The 19,534-nt window shown below is 41.8% G+C and overlaps 1 protein-coding gene across 25 annotated transcripts in view; it reads right to left on the reverse strand.

Moving 5' to 3' along the window:
- sulf1 (sulfatase 1) overlaps positions 1-19,534 on the reverse strand; it is a 403,560-nt gene that overhangs the window by 74,193 nt on the left and 309,833 nt on the right. For all 25 annotated transcript variants that reach the window (XM_072571458.1, XM_072571453.1, XM_072571452.1 and 22 more), the window contains 2 exons: positions 19,234-19,403; positions 16-166 (listed from right to left, as the gene is read on the reverse strand). In XM_072571458.1, coding sequence (XP_072427559.1) covers positions 16-166; positions 19,234-19,403 — 321 coding nt within the window. The remainder of the gene's footprint in view (positions 1-15; positions 167-19,233; positions 19,404-19,534) is intronic.

Here is a 19,534-nt window from a genome sequence, read left to right on the forward strand (position 1 = left end):
AATCATGCTACTTACCCTATCCACAGAGTCATCCACTGACATAAGTGTCTGCAGCCTTTTTCTCTGGAGAATGTTGGTAAATTCCATATGGATTGGCCTCATAGCTCCTGTGAACTGCATAATCCAGTGTTTGTCCATGTTCGGGGCATAGTTATAACTGGGTGTACTAAAATAGAACAAAATAAACAAAGTTCAACACAACTGGTTAAAATGTTTTCTCAATTAGCAGTTTACTGCTTTTATATTCAAATGGGAGTATAAGAGGTCCAGTTAGTAAGTTTGCAGATGACACCAAAATTGGAGGTGTAGTGGGTAGCGAAGAAGGTTACCTCAGATTACAACAGGATCTGGACCAGATGGGCCAATTGGTTGAGAAGTGGCAGATGGAGTTTAATTCAGATAAATGCGAGGTGCTGCATTTTGGGAAAGCAAATCTTAGCAGGACTTACACACTTAGTGGTAAAGTCCTAGAGAGTGTTGCTGAACAAAGAGACCTTGGAGTGCAGGTTCATAACTCCTTGAAAGTGGAGTCGCAGGTAGATAGGATAGTGAAGAAGGCATTTAGTATGCTTTCCTTTATTGCTAAGAGTATTGAGCACAGGGGTTGGGACGTCATGTTGTGGCTGTACAGGACATTGGTTAGGCCACTGTTGGAATATTGCCTGCAATTCTGGTCTCCTTCCTATCGGAAAGATGTTGTGAAACTTGAAAGGGTTCAGAAAAGATTTACAAGGGTGTTGCCAGGGTTAGAGGATTTGAGCTACAGGGAGAGGCTGAACAGGCTGGGGCTGTTTTACCTGGAGTGTCGGAGGCTGAGAGGTGACCTTATAGGGGTTTACAAAATTATGAGGGGCAGGGACAGAGTAAATAAGCAAAGTCTCTTCCCTGGGGTCGGGGAGTCCAGAACTAGAGGGCATAGGTTTAGGGTGAAAGGGGAAAGATATAAAAGAGACCTACGGGCAACTTTTTCACACAGAGGGTGGTATGTGTATGGAATGAGCTGCCAGAGGAAGTGGTAGAGGCTGGTACAATTGCAACATTTAAGAGGCATTTGGATGGGTATATGAATAGGAAGGGTTTGAAGGGATATGGGCCGGATGCTGGCAGGTGGGACTAGATTGGCTTAGGATATCTGGTCAGCACAGATAGGTTGGACCGAAGGGTCTGTTTCCATGCTGTACATCTCTATGACTCTATGAGTCTCATGACTGATACCCTTCTAAAAGAGGAGGAACCAGGTGACCTTAAGGTTTGTGCTCAATAATTTAGCAGTGGACCAAAACACTCATATTGTGGCACACTGAGAGATGGGGGAAAGTTGCCCATTCCTGAAGTTTTGAAGTCAACATACACAAACAACAGCCATGTAACACAGAAACATAGAAACAGGAGTAGGCCATTCAAATTGCACCTTGAGCCTGTTCTATCATTCAATGAGATTGTGGCTGATCTGTGGCTTTACTCTATATACCTGCCTTTGGCCAGTACTCCTTAAAACCTTCACTTAAACAAAGTTTATCTCTCTCAGATTTAAAATTAACAACTCATCCGGCACCCACCGCAATTTGTGGAAGAGACTTCCAAACATCCACCACCTTTTTGTGTGTAGAAGTGCTTCCTAACATCTCCCCTGAACGGTCTGGTCCTAATTCTCAGATTATGCCTCACGTTTTAGAATCTTCAACTGATTCTAGTTTAACAGACGTGAGACCAGTGCAAGTGAGCAGACTTGTGGAAGCACATTGGTCACTTGGTTATTATAATTATTATAATGATGCTCTGTGCCTTCATTCTGATTAATTAATTTAATTATTGTCCACCATTCCTGACTGGGTTTGCTGAGGCATGTGAATCTCAATAGATTGAGGAAGGCTGTACAGGCTTGCCTGCTAGTGAGCCTGCAGAAGGTGCAACAAATGGACTGTTTTCTCCAGAGCTGACAAACTACCAACTAAAGCCCCAGCACATAATCTGCCAGGTGTCCCTGTCTACCATTATGGTGGTTTAGTAGTTAACACTGTAGCCTCACAGCACCAGACTCCTAGGTTCAATTCCAGCCTCGTGCGACTGTCTGTGTGAAGTTTGCACATTTTCCCCAGGTCTGCGTGGGTTTCCTCCCACAGTCCAAAGATGTGCTGGTCAGGTGGATTGGCCATGCTAAACTGCCCCTAATGTTAGGTGCATTAGTCCGAGGGAAATGGGTCTGGGTGGGTTACTCTTCAGAGGGCCAGTGTGGACTTGTTGGGCTGAAAGTTCTGTTTCCACACTATAGATAATCCAATAAAAAATGAGATTTTCTATTCATGATTGGTAGAAAGGAAAGATTGAGACTCATTTTGAGGTCTTGGTTTGTGTAATACTTTTGTTTATTCTTTCCATTATTACTCACTCATCTATTTCCTGTCCTCACATCTAGATAGTTTACTCATGTCAGCACTATCTCCATTCTAACGTCGTGCTAGCATTCTAAAACATGCTCACTCTGGGCTCATTCAGGACGCCAAAAGAAAGTGTCACCAGCTCACTCTATGGATTCAAGCTAATATTTCACCCTGCATCACATATTCCTGTTGTGATCAGCACCAGCACAGATGGAACTTTTCTACTTGGGTTAATTACTGCATTTACTGGAAGATGAACATGTGAAGAGTGCTGGCACAGAGTCATACATTTGGGCTTTTGCCCGAATCGTTGATTTTCCTGTTTCTCGGATGCTGCCTGATCTGCTGTGATTTTCCAGCACCATAGTCTCGTCTCTAATCTCCAACATCTCGATCAATTCTAGTCCCGTTTTCCAGCACCTGCTTCATAGCCTGGTTTGCCTTAGCACCACAAGTGAATCTGTAAATACTTCTTAAATGTTATGAGGGTTTCTGCCTCTACATTTTTACAGGCAGTGAGTTCCTTGTCTTATGATCTGTGAATGAAAACTCGCATCTTAGAATGCACATTTCAAAGTTCTCTATTTACTTTCTTGACTTATTGTCCAAGTTTCTGAGGTGTCCAGGAAAGTGGATAAAACGTTGCATCTTATGTGTGCTTTTTTTCCTCCTCATTACAAAGTTGAATTTTCTTGTTGTGAACATATCCATCATCTGCACAAAAATACTTCTGGCTACCTCTATCATTCTTCTGACTTCTGCACCACATCTCATATCTCCAGTGCCAAGTCATAGACTCATATAGATCTACAGCACAGAATCCCTGCCCTAAGTTAAACTCAGATACTTCAGTAACCAGAACACATACGGCGTGGCATAAAGTGGGGAGAAACACCTGGCCAAAAAAGGATGCTACGTTGTAGCTGGAGAAATAGAAAAGACTACATCAATTCTGTTGGTTGCTTGCTGTGCAAGATTATGTAGTTTTGTGCTGATTAACAGAAAGTGAAATACTTTTCAATAGATGACAAGTCTTGTGAGGGAATTCTTTAAGAAGATAGAAGGCATCAGGTATCTGTTGGCTCCAGATCATGGACTGATATCATTAAGGAGGAGGATCCTAGATGGACTCCGTGCTTGGAACATCACAAATGCTACTGTAAGCTTACAATGAGACTTTCAGATTTCAAAATGCATCTCCACCATATTCTAACAACTAGTGAGTTCAATTTTGACAAGGACTGAGAATTATGATATGCCATTCATTGATTACATCAACCTTCCCATTTTTTAATGGAATGATCATCTCACCCTTGTCATAAACATACGAGATCAATTGAATGAAACAGGTTTAACCTTATAGGCCTATTACTGGAATCACATATAAAGTGTACTTAGGCTAATGTATGAATAAGGGTGGGAGGGGCAGGGGCAATGGAATTTTGAGTGATAGTGGATGTGATTGCATATTGGTGTGCCCTATTATTAAAAAAGCAACAAGGTAGTCCTCAGATAGTGCAGAAAACATCAGATTTATTTCAAACCATAGCAATACAATCTACCTTTAATTGATTTAAAATGGAAAGTGAAGATTCACAAAGTGCTACTTTTTCTGAAAATGCTTGACAAAAGAGGAGAGTATATTTTTAAACAGTATTTGTTATGATCTTGAATGTACTGTCTAAAAAGGCATATTGATAAGTGAATAACCTTCAAAAGGGAGTCAATAAGTATTTCAAAAAGAAACATTTGCACAGCTGTGGAGAACCAGTAGGGCAGTGGGATTAATTGGATAGCTCCTCCAAAGAGCCAGAACACCCAAGATTGAATGAACAGCTACCTTCTGATTCTAACTATTATTTTCTGATGAAGCTAAGGACGGACTTTGTGAAACCATTTGAAGCAGAGCTGCTCCATAAGGTCCCCCCTCAGCCTCTGACGCTCTAGGGAAAATAACCCCAGCCTATTCAGCCTCCCCCTATAACTCAAACTCTCCAGTCCTGTCAACATCCTTGTAAATCTTTTCTGCAACCTTTCAAGTTGAACAATATCCCTCCTATTGAAGGGTGATCAGAATTGCATGCAATATTCTAAAAGTGACTTCACCAATGTCCTGTACAGCCGCAACATGACATCTCAACTCCTGTGTGCAATGTTCTGACCAATGAAGGCAAGCAAGCCTTCCTTATCACCCTGCCTACCTGTGACTCCACTTTCAAGGAACTATGCAACTACCTCCCTAGGTCTCTTTGTTCAGCAACACTTCCTGAGGACCTGTCATTTACTGTATAAGCCCTGCCCTAGTTTGCCATACCAAAATTCAACACCTCACATTTATCTGAATTAAACACCATCTGCCACTCCTCGGCCCATTGGCCCATCTGATCAAGGACCTGTTGTACTCTAAGATAACCTTCTTCGCTGTCCACTACACCACCTACTTTAGTGCATTATGCTAACCTATTAACCAGACCTGTTTTACACATATTCAAAATATTTGTATAAATGACAAAAAGCAGTGAACCCAGCACCAATCCTTGTGGCACACCGCTGATCACAGACCCCCAGTTTGAAAAAGCAGCCCTCTACCACCACCCTCTGTCTCCTACCTTCAAACCAATTTTTTATCCAATTGGTTAGCTCACCCTGGATCCCACGTGATCTAACCTTACTAATCAGGCTAAGAAGCGGAAGCCCCTGTTAAACACTTGGCTGAAGTCCTTACAGACAACTTCTATGGCTTTGCCTTCAGCAATATTTTTTGGCACCTCTTCAAAAAACTCAATCAAGTTTGTGAGACACGATTTTTTCCCATGCACAAAGCCATGTTGACTATCCCCTTAAATTTAAGTAGTACAGCAGTTTAATAGAATCCCTTTGGACTGAGCTAAAGGATCAATCATATCAGTCAAAATATATTGTTGATGGTAGAACAGTGAAAAAAGAAATAAAGACTGTAGATTTATTATCCACAAGTAAACCAGAATAGGAAACATTCGTAAAGAAAATAGGAAATTTATTTCAAGATCCAAGTGCTGCTTGTTGATCAGTACATCACTAATCCAACAAGGAAGGTGGTTGGCTGATTGCTACTATAAAATAGCATCTCCTCAGTCATCATGATATAAAAAAGGAAGCTAGTACAACCTCTCCTTATCTGACAACCTGTAATGAGAAATCATCCTCTAACTGGCCTTAGGAATGCCTAGGTATTATACTTGTGGTCTTCAAGTGGTACATTAATTTATACACAGCTGTACTTTTATCAGTTCAATGAAACATTACGCAGTACATGATATCCTTATAAAACAAAAGTACACTCCAAACTCACAAGTAGCACCAGCAGATATCTACTACAATACTTTATTACCCTCATCTTCCTAGTTTCCAATTCTAATGAAGAGTTGACATCAGATCTATCTATCCACCTTTTTTTTTAAATGCTACAGAGCTTTTGCATACATTTATTACTTCTTGTACATAATTTTAGATTTCCAACATTTCCACTTTTTTTAAATCCCAACAATCAATGGTTTATTTTTTCTCAATTGGAAATCAACAATGTGTTCACAGAAGATCTAAATCTGCCGCATAATCATGGCAACATAATAGTATTCATAGTAATATTCATTATCACTGGAATTAAATGTGGGCATATTAAATCTGCATGTCTCACACAAATAATATTTTAAGATTCAGTGACAAAAGCTCATATTTATACGGTGTCATTAACACAGTAAAATACCTCAAGCAGTGTCCTGGAGTTTTATCAGACAAAATATACCAAATAAAGTTAAAAATCACACAACACCAGGTTATAGTCCAACAGGCTTACCTGTTGGACTATACCCTGGTGTTGTGTGATTTTTAACTTTTTACACCCCAGTCCAACACCGGCACCTCCAAATCATGTATACCAAATAAAGAACGGATGTCCAAAAGCTTGGTCAAAACAGGAGATTTCAAAGAACATCTTAGAAGTAGGAGAAAAATGTACTGAGACACAGAGGAAGTTGCAGAGTTTCGAGGTTAGGTAGTGAGAGTGTAGCAGCAATGCTACAGTGATGAGAAATGAAAATGTAGAAGAGGCCAGAATTGAAATGCAGGATCTTAGTTACAAAGAGAAGGAGAGGCAAAGTCATAGAAAAAACAGATGAGTATTTGAAAATCGAGTTTCTGTTGTTTCTGAGGTAATAGAGTTATTGAGGAGAGGGCACTGCAACTGAATTAGAGCTACTCCTCTCGATGCTGAGGTGAATTTTGTAAGAGCATTGTGAAGTCATCTGTTTCTCTTCAGTTATATGACTCGCTTAGTCGTGAGGGAATCACATGGCATTAAACCTATTGGTCAATGTGTGATTTTCCTGTATTATGTATTGATACGATCATGCTTTATAAACTTAATGAAGATAGGGAAGATGGGATTGTAATGGAACATGTATATATTACAAAGTCCTACATAATAATTGTTCTCACTAATTATGTCAGTATTACAGACTCTTTATAACAGTTTGGTAAGACAGGGCACGTTTTCATAACAGATTGTTCATGGTCTTTGCTACAGAAACCAGCTTTTAGTCATTTTCTGAAAGAAAACCTCCTTCTTGCCTTTTCTGTACATCAACCTAATGAGCTGTTGACTGATCCATCCACACACTCGAAAAAAACCATTAAAATGTATTGTGAAACATAGGAACAGTTTTCTATGGAACTGCTTGGAATTCTTGGGGTCACCTGCAGCAGACAAGAAGGAGTATTTGACACCTTCATAAGTCTCCCATGCAAAGCAGATTAGTCGGACTAGTCTGCTGAGTTGAATATATTGTACAGGCCAATCAATGCCATAGCAAAGGCTTTCGATTTTGACTGTGAGGGTATGTTGATGGACTATTGAGTTTCAGCATTCCTTCACCTTTGTGATGTCAGAAGAAATCCCTCCTGAAGTGTAACCTCTGTCCTTTCATTAACAACAATTTGACAGGCAATGTAACGGCCTCATACGTTCTTGTTAATTTTGTATGGATTAGTACTGGCAATCATAGAAGTGCTTTTTTCCACTGCTATCACAGTCAGGAAGCCTATTCAAATATGGTTTGGATCTTTTGGAAAACTAGGGATAATGTTATTAACCGAACACACATCAAAGTTTGACAGTTAATAATCTCTGTTCTCTGTGTGTCATGTCTGATAATCCACACCGAGTCAAATTTTTCACAATAATGTGTCAGAAATAATACAGCCCTGGACAATAAATTTATTTTAAGCAATACAAATACAAGTCAGTGGGATTCCATGAGCAAGGGCAGAGTATATAGTTAATTTTAGTTAAATTCCACACTGTTGCAGTAAATGTCCAGTCAATCCTCCTTTCTTTATTCTGGTAATGTCTTTCTTTGAGGTTCATTGAAATAACAGAATTTAGCAAAATTAGCCTTTCTCCAGTTTAGAACTTTTATTTTCTGTCCATTCTGACCATTTTCCATCACCATCCTAAATCTAACTGAGTTATGGTCACAATCTCCAAAATGTTCCCCAACAAATGTGCCTTCCACCAGCCTGGGCTCATTTTAGAATATTAGGTCCAGATCTGCCACCTCTTTTGTCGGGCTTTCTACATACTAGTTAAAAAAGCTCCGCCAGATGCAATTTTAAAAGTTTTCCCACCTCCCCAACTTGCACACTAAAGCTATCCCAGTTAATACTTGGGTAGTTAAGATTCCTATTAATGCCTTTTTAATTCTTATATTCCCCTGAAATTTGATTACATACTTGATCCTCTATAACTCCCTGCTTGTTTGGAGATCCATGTTACACACTCAACAGTGCATTTATGCTTTTATGCTTTTTAGTTCAACCTATATGGCTTCCTTTGATGACCCTTCCAAGATATCATCCCTTCCTTCTGCGATAATTGATTCCTTGATCATTATTGCGACACCCCTCTCTATCGCATGTGAATACCCTATAACCAGAAACGTTAAGTTGCCAATCCTGTCTAACTTTCTTCCAGGCGTCAGAGATAGCCATCATACTCCCATGTTCCTGCCTGTGGCTTCAACTTTTCTGTCGTAATCCCCAGGCTCCTTGTATTAAAATGTACCTTCAAACACTTTTTAATAAACGCTTCTGCAGTGTTATTTGTCATGTGGGTTTTTTTTTGTCGATTTATAATGCTGTTTTCCCAATTTTATGAACGAGTATCCATGTTTACAAAATGCTGCTTGCAGATTTTCCTGATATTTTTAAACAATACAGCATGGGGCTCCGTGGTGAGCAAGCTGCCTCACAGCACCAGGGTCCCAGGTTCGACTCCAGCCTTGGGTGACTGCCCGTGTGGAGTTCGCACATTCTCCCTGTGTCTGCATGGGTTTCCTCCCACAGTCCAAAGATGTACAGGTCAGGTGAATTGGCCATGATAAATTGCCCTTAGTGTTAGATACAGCAGTCATAGGGAAATGGGTCTGGGTGGGTTACTCTTTGGAGGGTCGATCTGGACTGATTGGGTCGAAGGGCCTGTTTCCACACTGTAGAGAATCTAATCTAATTATAAGACCATAAGACATAGGAACAAAGGTAGGCCATTCTGCCCTAATGCTCCTCCATTCAATGAGTTCGTGGCTGATCTTATAACAGTCATAGAATCATACAGCACGGAAACAGACCCTTTGGTCCAACCGGTCCATACCAAAATAATCCCAAACTAAACTAGTCCCACCTATCTAGTCCTGGCCCATATTCCTTCAAACCTTTTCTATCTTATCCAAATTACTCAAATCCTCAACTCCACTTTCCTGCTTTTCCCCCCATAACCCTTGATTTCGTTACTAATTAAAAATCTATCTCAGCCTTGAATATACTTAAGCCTCTGCAGTATGGAATTCACAGATTCATTGACCAGAGAGAAAAAAAATCCTTCTCAGTGGTCTTAAGTGAGAGACCTCTGGCTTTGACATTATGCCATCTTGTAAGCGTCATGGTGGCTCAGTGGTTAGCACTGCTACCTCACAGCACCAGGCACCTGGGTTCAATCCCAGCCTTGGGCAAGTGGAGTTTGCACATTCTCCCCGTGTCTGTTTGGGTCCTTTCCAGGTGCTCTGGTTTCCTCCCGCAATCCAAAGATGTACAGGTCAGGTGGATTGGCCATGAGAAATTGCCCATAGTGTTCATTGATGTGCAAGCCATGGGAAATTCAAAGTTACAGGGATAGGGTGGGTCTGTGTGGTATGCTTTTTGGGGGATCGGTGTAGACTTGATTGGCCAAATGGCCAGTTTCCACTCTGTAGGGATTCTATGATTGTCCTAGACTTTCCCATAAGGGTCTTCTCTATTCTGTTTCTAAAAGTGAGTTTGTTGTACTGAAACTCTTTGCTACCTTCTCCCCCACCTCCCCCGCCTCCCCCCCCCCCCCCACACACACTCCCTTTTATCTCTCCACCCTGGAGGCTCCCTGCCTTCAGTCCTGATGAAGGGCTTTTGCTTGAAACTTCGATTTTCCTGCTCCTTGGATGCTGCCTGACCTGCTGTGTTTTTCCAGCACCACTCTAATCTAGACTCTGATTTCCAGCATCCACAGTCCTCACTTTTGCCCTATTTTCCAACAGAATCCACTAGATCTGGACTCACTCACAAGAGGAAACATCCATAGCACATCCATCCTGTTAAGACTATTTAGAATCTTGAATATTTCAATCACTTCATCTCTCACTCTTCTAAATTCCAGTGGAAACAAACCCAGTCTGGTTAATCCATCCTCATGCCAAAAGAGCAGTGATCAACAACAATAGATTGTGTAAGATTTGGCTCCAAACAGAATCACAAATACAGTGGACGTTCAGCAGGGGGAGCTGAATGCTATAAGCGTGGGTAGTTGGGACACTCTAGAAATAGATGAACATCACCCCTAAAAAAAACAAAGAAAAGTTTCTGCAAAGTCAAAATTCCCAGAGGAATGAAGATCGTGTAACACCGATTCAGAAGTCAGGTCGGTTCAGAACCATCAATTGGAAGGCACAAGGGCTGTTGACGGAATTCAAACTCAATATAGAAGCACCTGCAGGTCAACAGCTTGCCAGAGATCAAGTCTGAAAGTGTCGGACCAACAAATACAAAACTTTAAGGCCCAGAAGACACAGATCCCACAAAGCTTACGCCACAGACAATGAAGTGTCAGTGAAACATTATGTAGAAGGAGGAATTAAAATATTTCGTTATTGAACAGAAATGCATATATTTGTCTAAGTCTCTTAGAATGCAGGGATACAGTACTTAAGAATAAATCCCCATTGAGAATTCAGTCAGGAATGTCCAAAGATATTTGAAGGTTTAAACAAATCAAAGCAGGCACATCAAAATAGACGTGGAGTAGATGCTTCCTCTTGTGGGCATTCCAGGATGGGAGGTTATTGTCTTAAGATAAGAGGGAGCATATTTAAAACAGAGTTGTGGAGAAACTACATCTCCTAAAGGGTTGTGAATCTGTGGAATTCCCGACCCCAAAGTGTGGTGGATGCTGGGACAGTGAGTAAATTTTAGGAGCAGTTAGACAGATTTTTAATTGGTAATGGGTTGAAGGGATATGGAGAGGAAAATTGAGGGTGAGGAATATATCAGCCATGATTGAATGGCAGAGCAGATTTGATGGGCCGAATGGCCTAATTTTTCTCCTATATCTTATGAACTTATGAAAATGTACCACAAGGGAGCAGTGACCTTATTGGGTATTTATTACAGATCTCCAAATGGTGGAGAAATAGTCGGACAAGTCGGGATGTGATAGTTGGTGATTTCAATTACCCTTGGGGCAGACTGGGAAAAAGGGAGAGTATGGGACACAGAAGGGGAGAAATGCATGCAATGTTTACAGCACAACTTTCTGCAACAGTACATTTCCAAACCTACCAGGGAGGGACCTGTCTTAGATCTGTTCCCAGAAAATGATACAGGTTAAATGGAGAAGATAATACTGCCGCCTCACAGTGCCAGAGACCTGGGTTCAATTCACGCCCCAGGCGACTGACTGTGTGGAGTTTGCACATTCTCCCCGTGTCTGCGTGGGTTTCCTCCGGATGCTCCGGTTTCCTCCCACAGTCCAAAATTGTGCAGGTTAGGTGAATTGGCATGCTAAATTGCCCATAGTGTTAAGTGAAGGGGTAAATGTAGGGGAATGGGTCTGGGTGGGCCGCCCTTTGGCAGGTCGGTGTGGACTTGTTGGGCCAAAGGGCCTGTTTCCACACTGCAAGTAATCTAATCTAATCTAATCTAATCAGAGTGAGGGAGCATTTGGCAAGCAGTGATCTTAATACAATAATATTCGATATTAAGTTGGAAAAGGATAAAAATCAGTCAAGGCTTAAAATAACAGACAGGAAAAGGGAAGATTTTAGGGGTGCAAAAGTTGAACTGGAGCACATTGATTGGAAATGGATTTTGGTGGATAAAACACTGGATGAGGAATGGGAAAGTTTCAAAACAGAAATGAATAGAGTAGAAGCTAGGTTCAAGCCCACGTAAAATAATTACAGGATATGCAAAGCTAGAGTATCCTGGAAGACTAAGGATGCTGATAAGAAAATAAGGAAAAAGGAGGCACATGATATAAACTGGAATAATAATAATAGCAATAGAAATCAGAGACAGGATCTCAAAAGCAAGAGAGAAGCTAAAGCTGGAATTAAGATGACTACGAGGAAGCATGAGGAAAGGATGGCAGCTTGTGTGGAAAGAAATAGTAAAATGTTCTTCAAACATATTAATGGTAAAAGATTAGTGAAGGAAAGAGTGGAGCCCACAAGGAACAAGCAGGATAAACTGAGCAGTAAAGTAAAGGGTATGGCAGAGGTCCTAAGTGAGTGCTTTGCTTCGGTCTTTACCAGATTAGAAGAGGGTGACGATGGCCCAGTTGAAAATGTGGGTGTTGAGCAACTGAGCAGTTTAGTGATGGATAAAGAAGAGATGCTAAAAAGGCTGGCAGCTCTCCAGGTGGAGAAGTCCTCAGGCCCAGATGGGATACATCCGAGATCGCTGAGAGAGCTAAGGGAGCAAATTGAGGAGCTGGTGACAACAAATTTTCCAGGCCTCTTTGAACAAAGAATTAGACCCAGGGACTGGAGGATTGCAAAAGTGATGCCATTGTTTAAGAAAGGGGCAAAGGGTAACCCAGGAAATTATAGACCTGTCAGCTTGACATCAATATTGGGAAAACTGTTGGTAGCCATCATATGGGATAGGATAAATACACATTTAGGCAAAAATAAGATAATACTAGACAATCAATATGGCTTTGTCAAGGGTAGGTCATGTCTGACAAATGTAATTGAGTTCTCTGATGCGTTAACACAGGCAGTGGTTGTGCTGTGGATGTTATATATTTGGGTTTTCAGAAAGCATTTGATTAGGTGCCACATGGCAGGTTGGTTAGCAAATTAGGAATGTTTGGGATTGATAGATCCTTGGATTAGAAGCTGGCTAAAAGTCAGGAAGCAGAGGATAGACACAGATGGCATTTCACACATAGGAGAGATGTTGAAAGTGGTGTGCTCCAGGGAATGGTGTTAGGAACCTTGCTTTTTTAGATTTATATCAATGATTTGGAGATGGGTATTGAGGGCACAATCTCTAAGTTTGCAAATGAATCTAAGCTAGGTAGAAGAGTGAATTGTGAGGATGATGCTGAGTGTAATTCTGGTCTCCCTGCTGTAAGAAGGGTGTTGTGAAACTTGAAAGGTTCAGAAGAGATTTACAAGGATGTTGCCAGGGTTTGGAGCGTTTGAGCTACAGGGAGAGGCTGAATAGGCTGGGGCTGTTTTCCCAGTCAGGATGGTGGGTGGCTTGGAGGGTACCCTGTAGTGTGGTGTTCCCATCTATCTGCTGCCCTTGTCCTAGATAGAAATGGTTGTGAGTTTGGAAGGTGCTGACTGAGGATCTTTGGTGAATTTCTGCAGTGCATCTTGTAGATGGTACACACTGCTGCTACTGAGAATCAGTATTGGAAGGAGTGGATGCTTGTGGGTCTGATGCCAATCAAGCAGGCTGCTTCGTCTCGGATGGCGTCAAACTTCTTGGGCGTTGTTAGAGCGGCACCTGTCCAAGCAAGTGGAGACTATTCCATCACACTCCTGTCTTGTCTTTTGTAGATGCTGGATAGGCTTTGGGGAGTCAGGAAGTGAGGTGCCTGCGATTTCTATGGTAAGTTCAACTGGGTCACTGGTCAATGGTTGATTATGGAGGGATTCATCAATGGTAACACCATTGAATGTCATAGAATCACAGAATCCTTACAGTGTGGAAACAGGCCCTTCTGCCCAACAAGACCGCACTGACCCTCCAAACCGTATACCACCCCAACTCATTCCCCTACCTTACGCCGACACATCCCTGAAACCAATACACAGTCAATGGTATGCCGTCAATTTTGTAATGTATGATGGCGACATGCAAACCCTGAAAGTACCAACAGGGTCATAGTCATGGAGTCAGAGTCATAGAGTCACAGCACGGAAACAGACCCTTCGGTTCAATCTGTCCATGCCAAACATAATCCCAAACTAAACTAGCCACACCTGCCTACTCCTGGCCCATATCCCTCCAAACATTTCTTATTCATGTATCCATCCAAATGTCTGTTCTACGTTGTAACTGAACCCACAAGCATCATTTCCTCAGGAGGTTCATTCCACACACGAACCACCCTCTGTGCAAAAACATTGTCCCTCATGTCTTTTCAAAATCTCTTTCCCCTTATCTTAAAAATGTACCCCTAGTTTTGAAATCTCCCATCCTAGGGAAAACAAAACTACCATTAACTCTATCTATACCCCTCATTATTTTATAAATTTCTATAGAGTCACCTCTTAACCTCCTTTGCTCCAGTGAAACAAGTCCCAGCCTATCCAACCTTTCTTTATAACTGTCGCAAAGTTTACCCTCACCTAACATTCAGTTTTACATAAAACTGGTTTTAATCATTCGACTAACCTGCGAAGGACCAATGAACTGTCAATGTAAATCTAATCATAATTAGATCAGAAAACAGCTGGACTCAATGCCTTTGGCTGTTCTCCATCTGATGTGATTGGGAATGATTATGAAACGTAAAGTTCAAAACTAATAATGTCTAAAACAAGGAATCTAGCATTTGTGGGATGTCTGTGGGATTTGTGGGATGTATACATGTCTGTGTTATAGTTCCCTTCTTTGCCATTTTTGAGATATACTGTTAAATCTATCTGGTTTCTTTTCCTTTCCTCGGTGTAGTTACCAAATTAGAACACACAAGACAATAAGAGTTGGGGCAATAGTGGACTACTGGCCCTTTGAAGAGCATCAGGCTGATATTTGGCAAAGATTCCATTGTCTCTGAAACATCAACAATCTGTCCGTCTCAAACTTAAATGTTGTTAATCACGAAGCACTTACAATGGTCTCTGGCAGTGGGGTCCAAACATTCTCAACCCTTTAAGTGAAATTTCTCCTTATCTCAGTCTTAAATGATCAACCCTGAGGACATGCTAGATTGGTCAGCCAGCAGGAACAATCTCTCAGTGTCAAAGACTGAGTGGAGCAGGAAGCTCACAAAAACAAAGCTTCCTGAATGATGGGAGATCCCAGTATATCAGTGCAAAAAGCAAGGCTGAAGCATCTGTGAAATCTTTCAGTCAGAAGTGCTGAATGGATGACTCATTTTAGTTTCATCCTGACATTCCCAATATCTCAGACACCGGTCTTCAGTCAATTTAGTTCACTCCATGTGCTATCAAAAAAAAATGGCTGACGTCACCAGAATACTGGAAAGGCTTTGGGCCCTGACAATATTCCAGAAGTGGGGTGGTATGGTGGCTCAGTGTGCTGCCTCACAGCGCCAGGGACCGGGTTTCAATTCCAGCCTCAGGCGAGTGTCTATGTGGAGTTTGCACATTCTCCCTGTGTCTGCATGGGTTTCCTCTGGGTACTCCAGTTTCCTCCCACAATTCAAAGGTGTGAAGGTTAGGTGAATTGGCCATGCTAAATTGCCCGTAGTGTTCAGGGATGTGTACGTAAGGTCCATCAGTCAGGGGCAAATGTTGGGGAATGGATCTAGGTGGGATAATCTTCGGAGGTTCGGTGTGGACTTGTTGGGCCAAATGGCCTGTTTTCCACTGTATATGGATTCTATGATTCTAAGTGGTAGTGAGGATGGGTGCTCCAGAGCTAGCCTTGTCCTGAGCCAGACTGTTCCACTACAGAAACAACTGTGGCTTCTACTGCAAATGTGGAAAATTGCTCAGATTTGTCCCATCTAATCTGGTCAATTACCATCTTCTCAGTCTCTACTCTCAATAATCAGCAAGATGATGTTGTCAGTGTTATCAAGTGGCACTTACACTGCAGTAATCTTCTCTCTGATGGCCATTCAACTCCTGACCTTGGTGCAAACACGGACAAACTAGGTGAACACCAAAGGTGAGGTGAGAATGATTGCTTTTGCCATTTAGACCTTTTTTGTGATTGATTGTGGTATCATAACACTCCAGCAAATCTGAGGGCGATGGGAATCTGGGAAAACACTCCACTAGTTGCAGGAAACTAATTGGTGTCTATTGGAGGATAATTATTTCAACCCAGGACATCTCTGCAGGAGCTCCTCAGGACAGTGTGCTAGACCCAACATCTTCAGTTGCTTCATCAATATAAGGTCAGAAGTCAGTGCAACATCGAGGGCCGAAGGGTCTGTATTATACTGTAATGTTCTAAGTTCTATGTAGAAGTAGTGGGATGGTTGTTGGTAGTTTGTACAGTTCAGCACCATTCACAATCCCAAAGATGCTGAAGCGATCTGTGTTCTTAAGCAGCAAGACTTGGGACTGCATGTGCTCAGACCTAGGCTAATAAACAGCAAGTAACATCCACGACACACAAGTGCACAGCAATGACCATCTAACATTTTCACTTGACATCCAATAGTATTACCAAGGCTGAATCCCCCTACTATCTGAGGGGTTACTATTGACCAGAAACTGAACTGGACTGGTCACACATATACTGTGGCTACAAGAGCAGGTTAGAGATGGGAATTTTGCATTGAGATGCTAAGATACTCCTTAAAGCATGTCCACCATCTACAAAGTTCAGGCTATGATTAAACATTTTCCACATATCTGGATGAATACAGCTTTAAGAATACTCAAGAGGCTTGACACCATCCATGACAAAGTGACTGCTTATCTGGCACCTTATTTACCATCTTCACATTTATTCTCTTCACCACCAAACAATGGCAGCAGTGCCTACCACTGACAAGATGCACTGCAGCAATTCTGTCCATTCACCCTCTTCAATGACCTTTCAAAACCCACAATCTCTGCCTCCTAGAACAACAAGGGACATCATTACCTTCAAGTTCCCTACAGATGACACACGTTCCTGACTTGGAACAATAATCACCAATACCTCATTGTTTTGGGGTCATAAATCTGACACTGCATTGGCCTATCCTTTCCTATCAGCACTGTGCATATCCCTGCACTATATGGACTCCCAGCGGTTCAATAAGTTGGCTTAACATTAACTTTTAAAGGGCTATTACAGACAAGTAACCAATGCAGGCCAAGCCAACAATGACTACATAAAGAAGGCAAAGAATAAATTATAGCCCATTAACCCTCTACAAAATCCTGTACGTTTCAACTCTCATTCTTCTGAACTCCACAGAACATAGTCACAAATAATTCAGCCTTCATCATACGCAGCCATCCCATGTCAGGAACCAATCTCACGAGCCTTAACTCTGCTGCAAGTATCACCTTCGGTAAACATGGAGAGCAAATGACGAACCTTGCTTTGAGCTCAGAAAGAAGCATGACCGGGGTATTTTCATGGCACATATACTGCACACCAGTCTACCCTTCAAGAGACATGTCCTATTGCATAATTACAATCTATTTTCATTTGCAATAGCCAAGCCTCAGTCTCCGCAAGTTAGATTGCAAACATAATGCAAAATTAAGAATAGCTTTCTGGTGTGTGTAGTATGCACTGGTAACTGGATTGAGGCTATCTTACAAGCAACAAAGAGAGGGAACTTCCATCGTATCCATGTGACTTGGCTTAAATCAACTCCCAAATGTGCGAAACAAAAATAAAAATTGCTGGAAAAGCTCAGCAGGTCTGGCTGCAACCATGGAGAGAAATCAGAGTGAATGGTTCGGGGCCAGTGACCATTCTGCAGAACCCAAATGTGTGAGATCAATTCTGAAATACAGTTTCAGGTCAAACCACAATGTACCTGATACCACAGGATCTATTTCAATACATTGCAATTAACACTTCAGTCATCTGGTACTGTAAGTGAATATTAATGAAGGGGCTGGCTATAGTATATATTTTGCAGTCTGGATTTAATTGAGCATCATTAAATGTGAGTGAAGCCCATCCATGGTTTTCTGATGGCTATACCACAGCCAGTTATGTTGGATGTAGTCTTAGTAGGGATGCAATGAGTCATAGAGTCCTACAGCATGGAGACAGGCCCTTCAGCCCAAGCTGGTCCATGTTGACCAAAATAAATGATGGGGGGGTGGGGTGTACAGTTTGGTGGTGAGCATGGTGTCAGAGTCAGAGACAGAGTCATACAGCACAGACACAGACCCTTCGGTCCAACCAGTCCATGCCGAACATAATCCCAAACTAAATTAGTCCCACCAGCCTGCTCCTAGTTCATATCGCTCTAAACCTTTCCTTTTCATGTACTTATCCAAGAGTCTTTTCAACCTTGTAACTGTGCCCACATCCACCACTTCTGCAGGAAGTTCATTCCACACACAAACCACCCTGCGTGTAAAAAATTGCCCCTTCATGTCTTTTTTTAAAATCTCTCTCCTCTTCCCTTAATAAGATGACTCCTAGTCTTGAAATCTCCCATGCTCGGGAAAAGGCAACTACAACCAACTAATTTGGTGTAAACTGCACTACTTTTATCTCGTTACCAGCCTTCTAGAGACTTCAGTTATAGCTGGGAATTTACCGCATTTCCAAAGGTGCTTTTATATTCCATACTGATGTAGAATCAAATCATAGAATCCCTACAGCGTGGAAACTGGCCCTTCGGTCCAACAAGTCCACACTGACCTTCCGAAGAATAACCCACCTAAACCCATTTTCCCTCTTCTGGGATTACCTAGAACATAACAACACAGTACAAGCCCTTCGGCCCTCAATATTGCACGGACCTGTGGAACCAATCTGAAGTCCATCTAACCTACACTATTCCATTCTCATTCATATTCTGGATTAGGGTGGTGCTGGAATAGCACAGCAGTTCAGACAGCATCCAAGTCTGTTTCAGGACATGGTTGAAGAGCTGCAGGGCAGAGGAAATGACCTGGGAGTTGCAGTGGGAGAGAGGAGGAAAACTTCTTCAAGGCAGGCATCCTTGCAAGAGGATTCGCAGTAGGGTTAAAATCAACTAGGTAAAAACAATGACTGCAGATGCTGGGAACCAGATTCTGGTTTGGATGCTGTCTGAACTGCTGTGCTCTTCCAGCACCACTCTAATTCAGAATCTGGTTTCCAGCATCTGCAGTCATTGTTTTTACCCATTCTCGTTCATATGCCTATACAATGAACATTTAAATGCCCTTAAAGTTGGCGAGTCTACTACTGTTGTAGGCAGGACATTCCATGCCCTTACTACTCTCTGAGTAAAGAGACTACCTCTGACATCTGTCCTATTTGTCTACCATACCAATCTTCACACCTCCTGGGATGGGAGGGGTGCAAAATCTATATTATTTAGTTAACTGCAAGAAAAATACCTTCAGCCATAAAGTCACTTTTCTAAGTGCATAGTGTTGTTGCTAAAGTCTGAAGCTTTACTCACATGTGCTGTGAGGCATTAGGGAAGAGCTCTGAAAACTGTGGTGCCGAATCCTCAGGGCCATGTGGTGCTGCATGACTAATGACCATCAGTACAGGCCTGTGTGGATATATCTTCTTGGATATGCGGAAATAATTGATACTGTCGTTTGTGATCACATCTGTAAAGTAATCCTGAAAAGGAAAGTAACAATGATTTATGACTGCCCTGAGAAAAGACTATTTTAAATAAGCACACAGGATGCTTCAGAAATCCAAGACAAACGTCAAACGTTGAGGCAGCAATTTTATCAAACAATAATGAA

Source organism: Chiloscyllium punctatum, chromosome 5, assembly GCF_047496795.1.
Source record: "Chiloscyllium punctatum isolate Juve2018m chromosome 5, sChiPun1.3, whole genome shotgun sequence".
Taxonomy (NCBI): domain Eukaryota; kingdom Metazoa; phylum Chordata; class Chondrichthyes; order Orectolobiformes; family Hemiscylliidae; genus Chiloscyllium; species Chiloscyllium punctatum.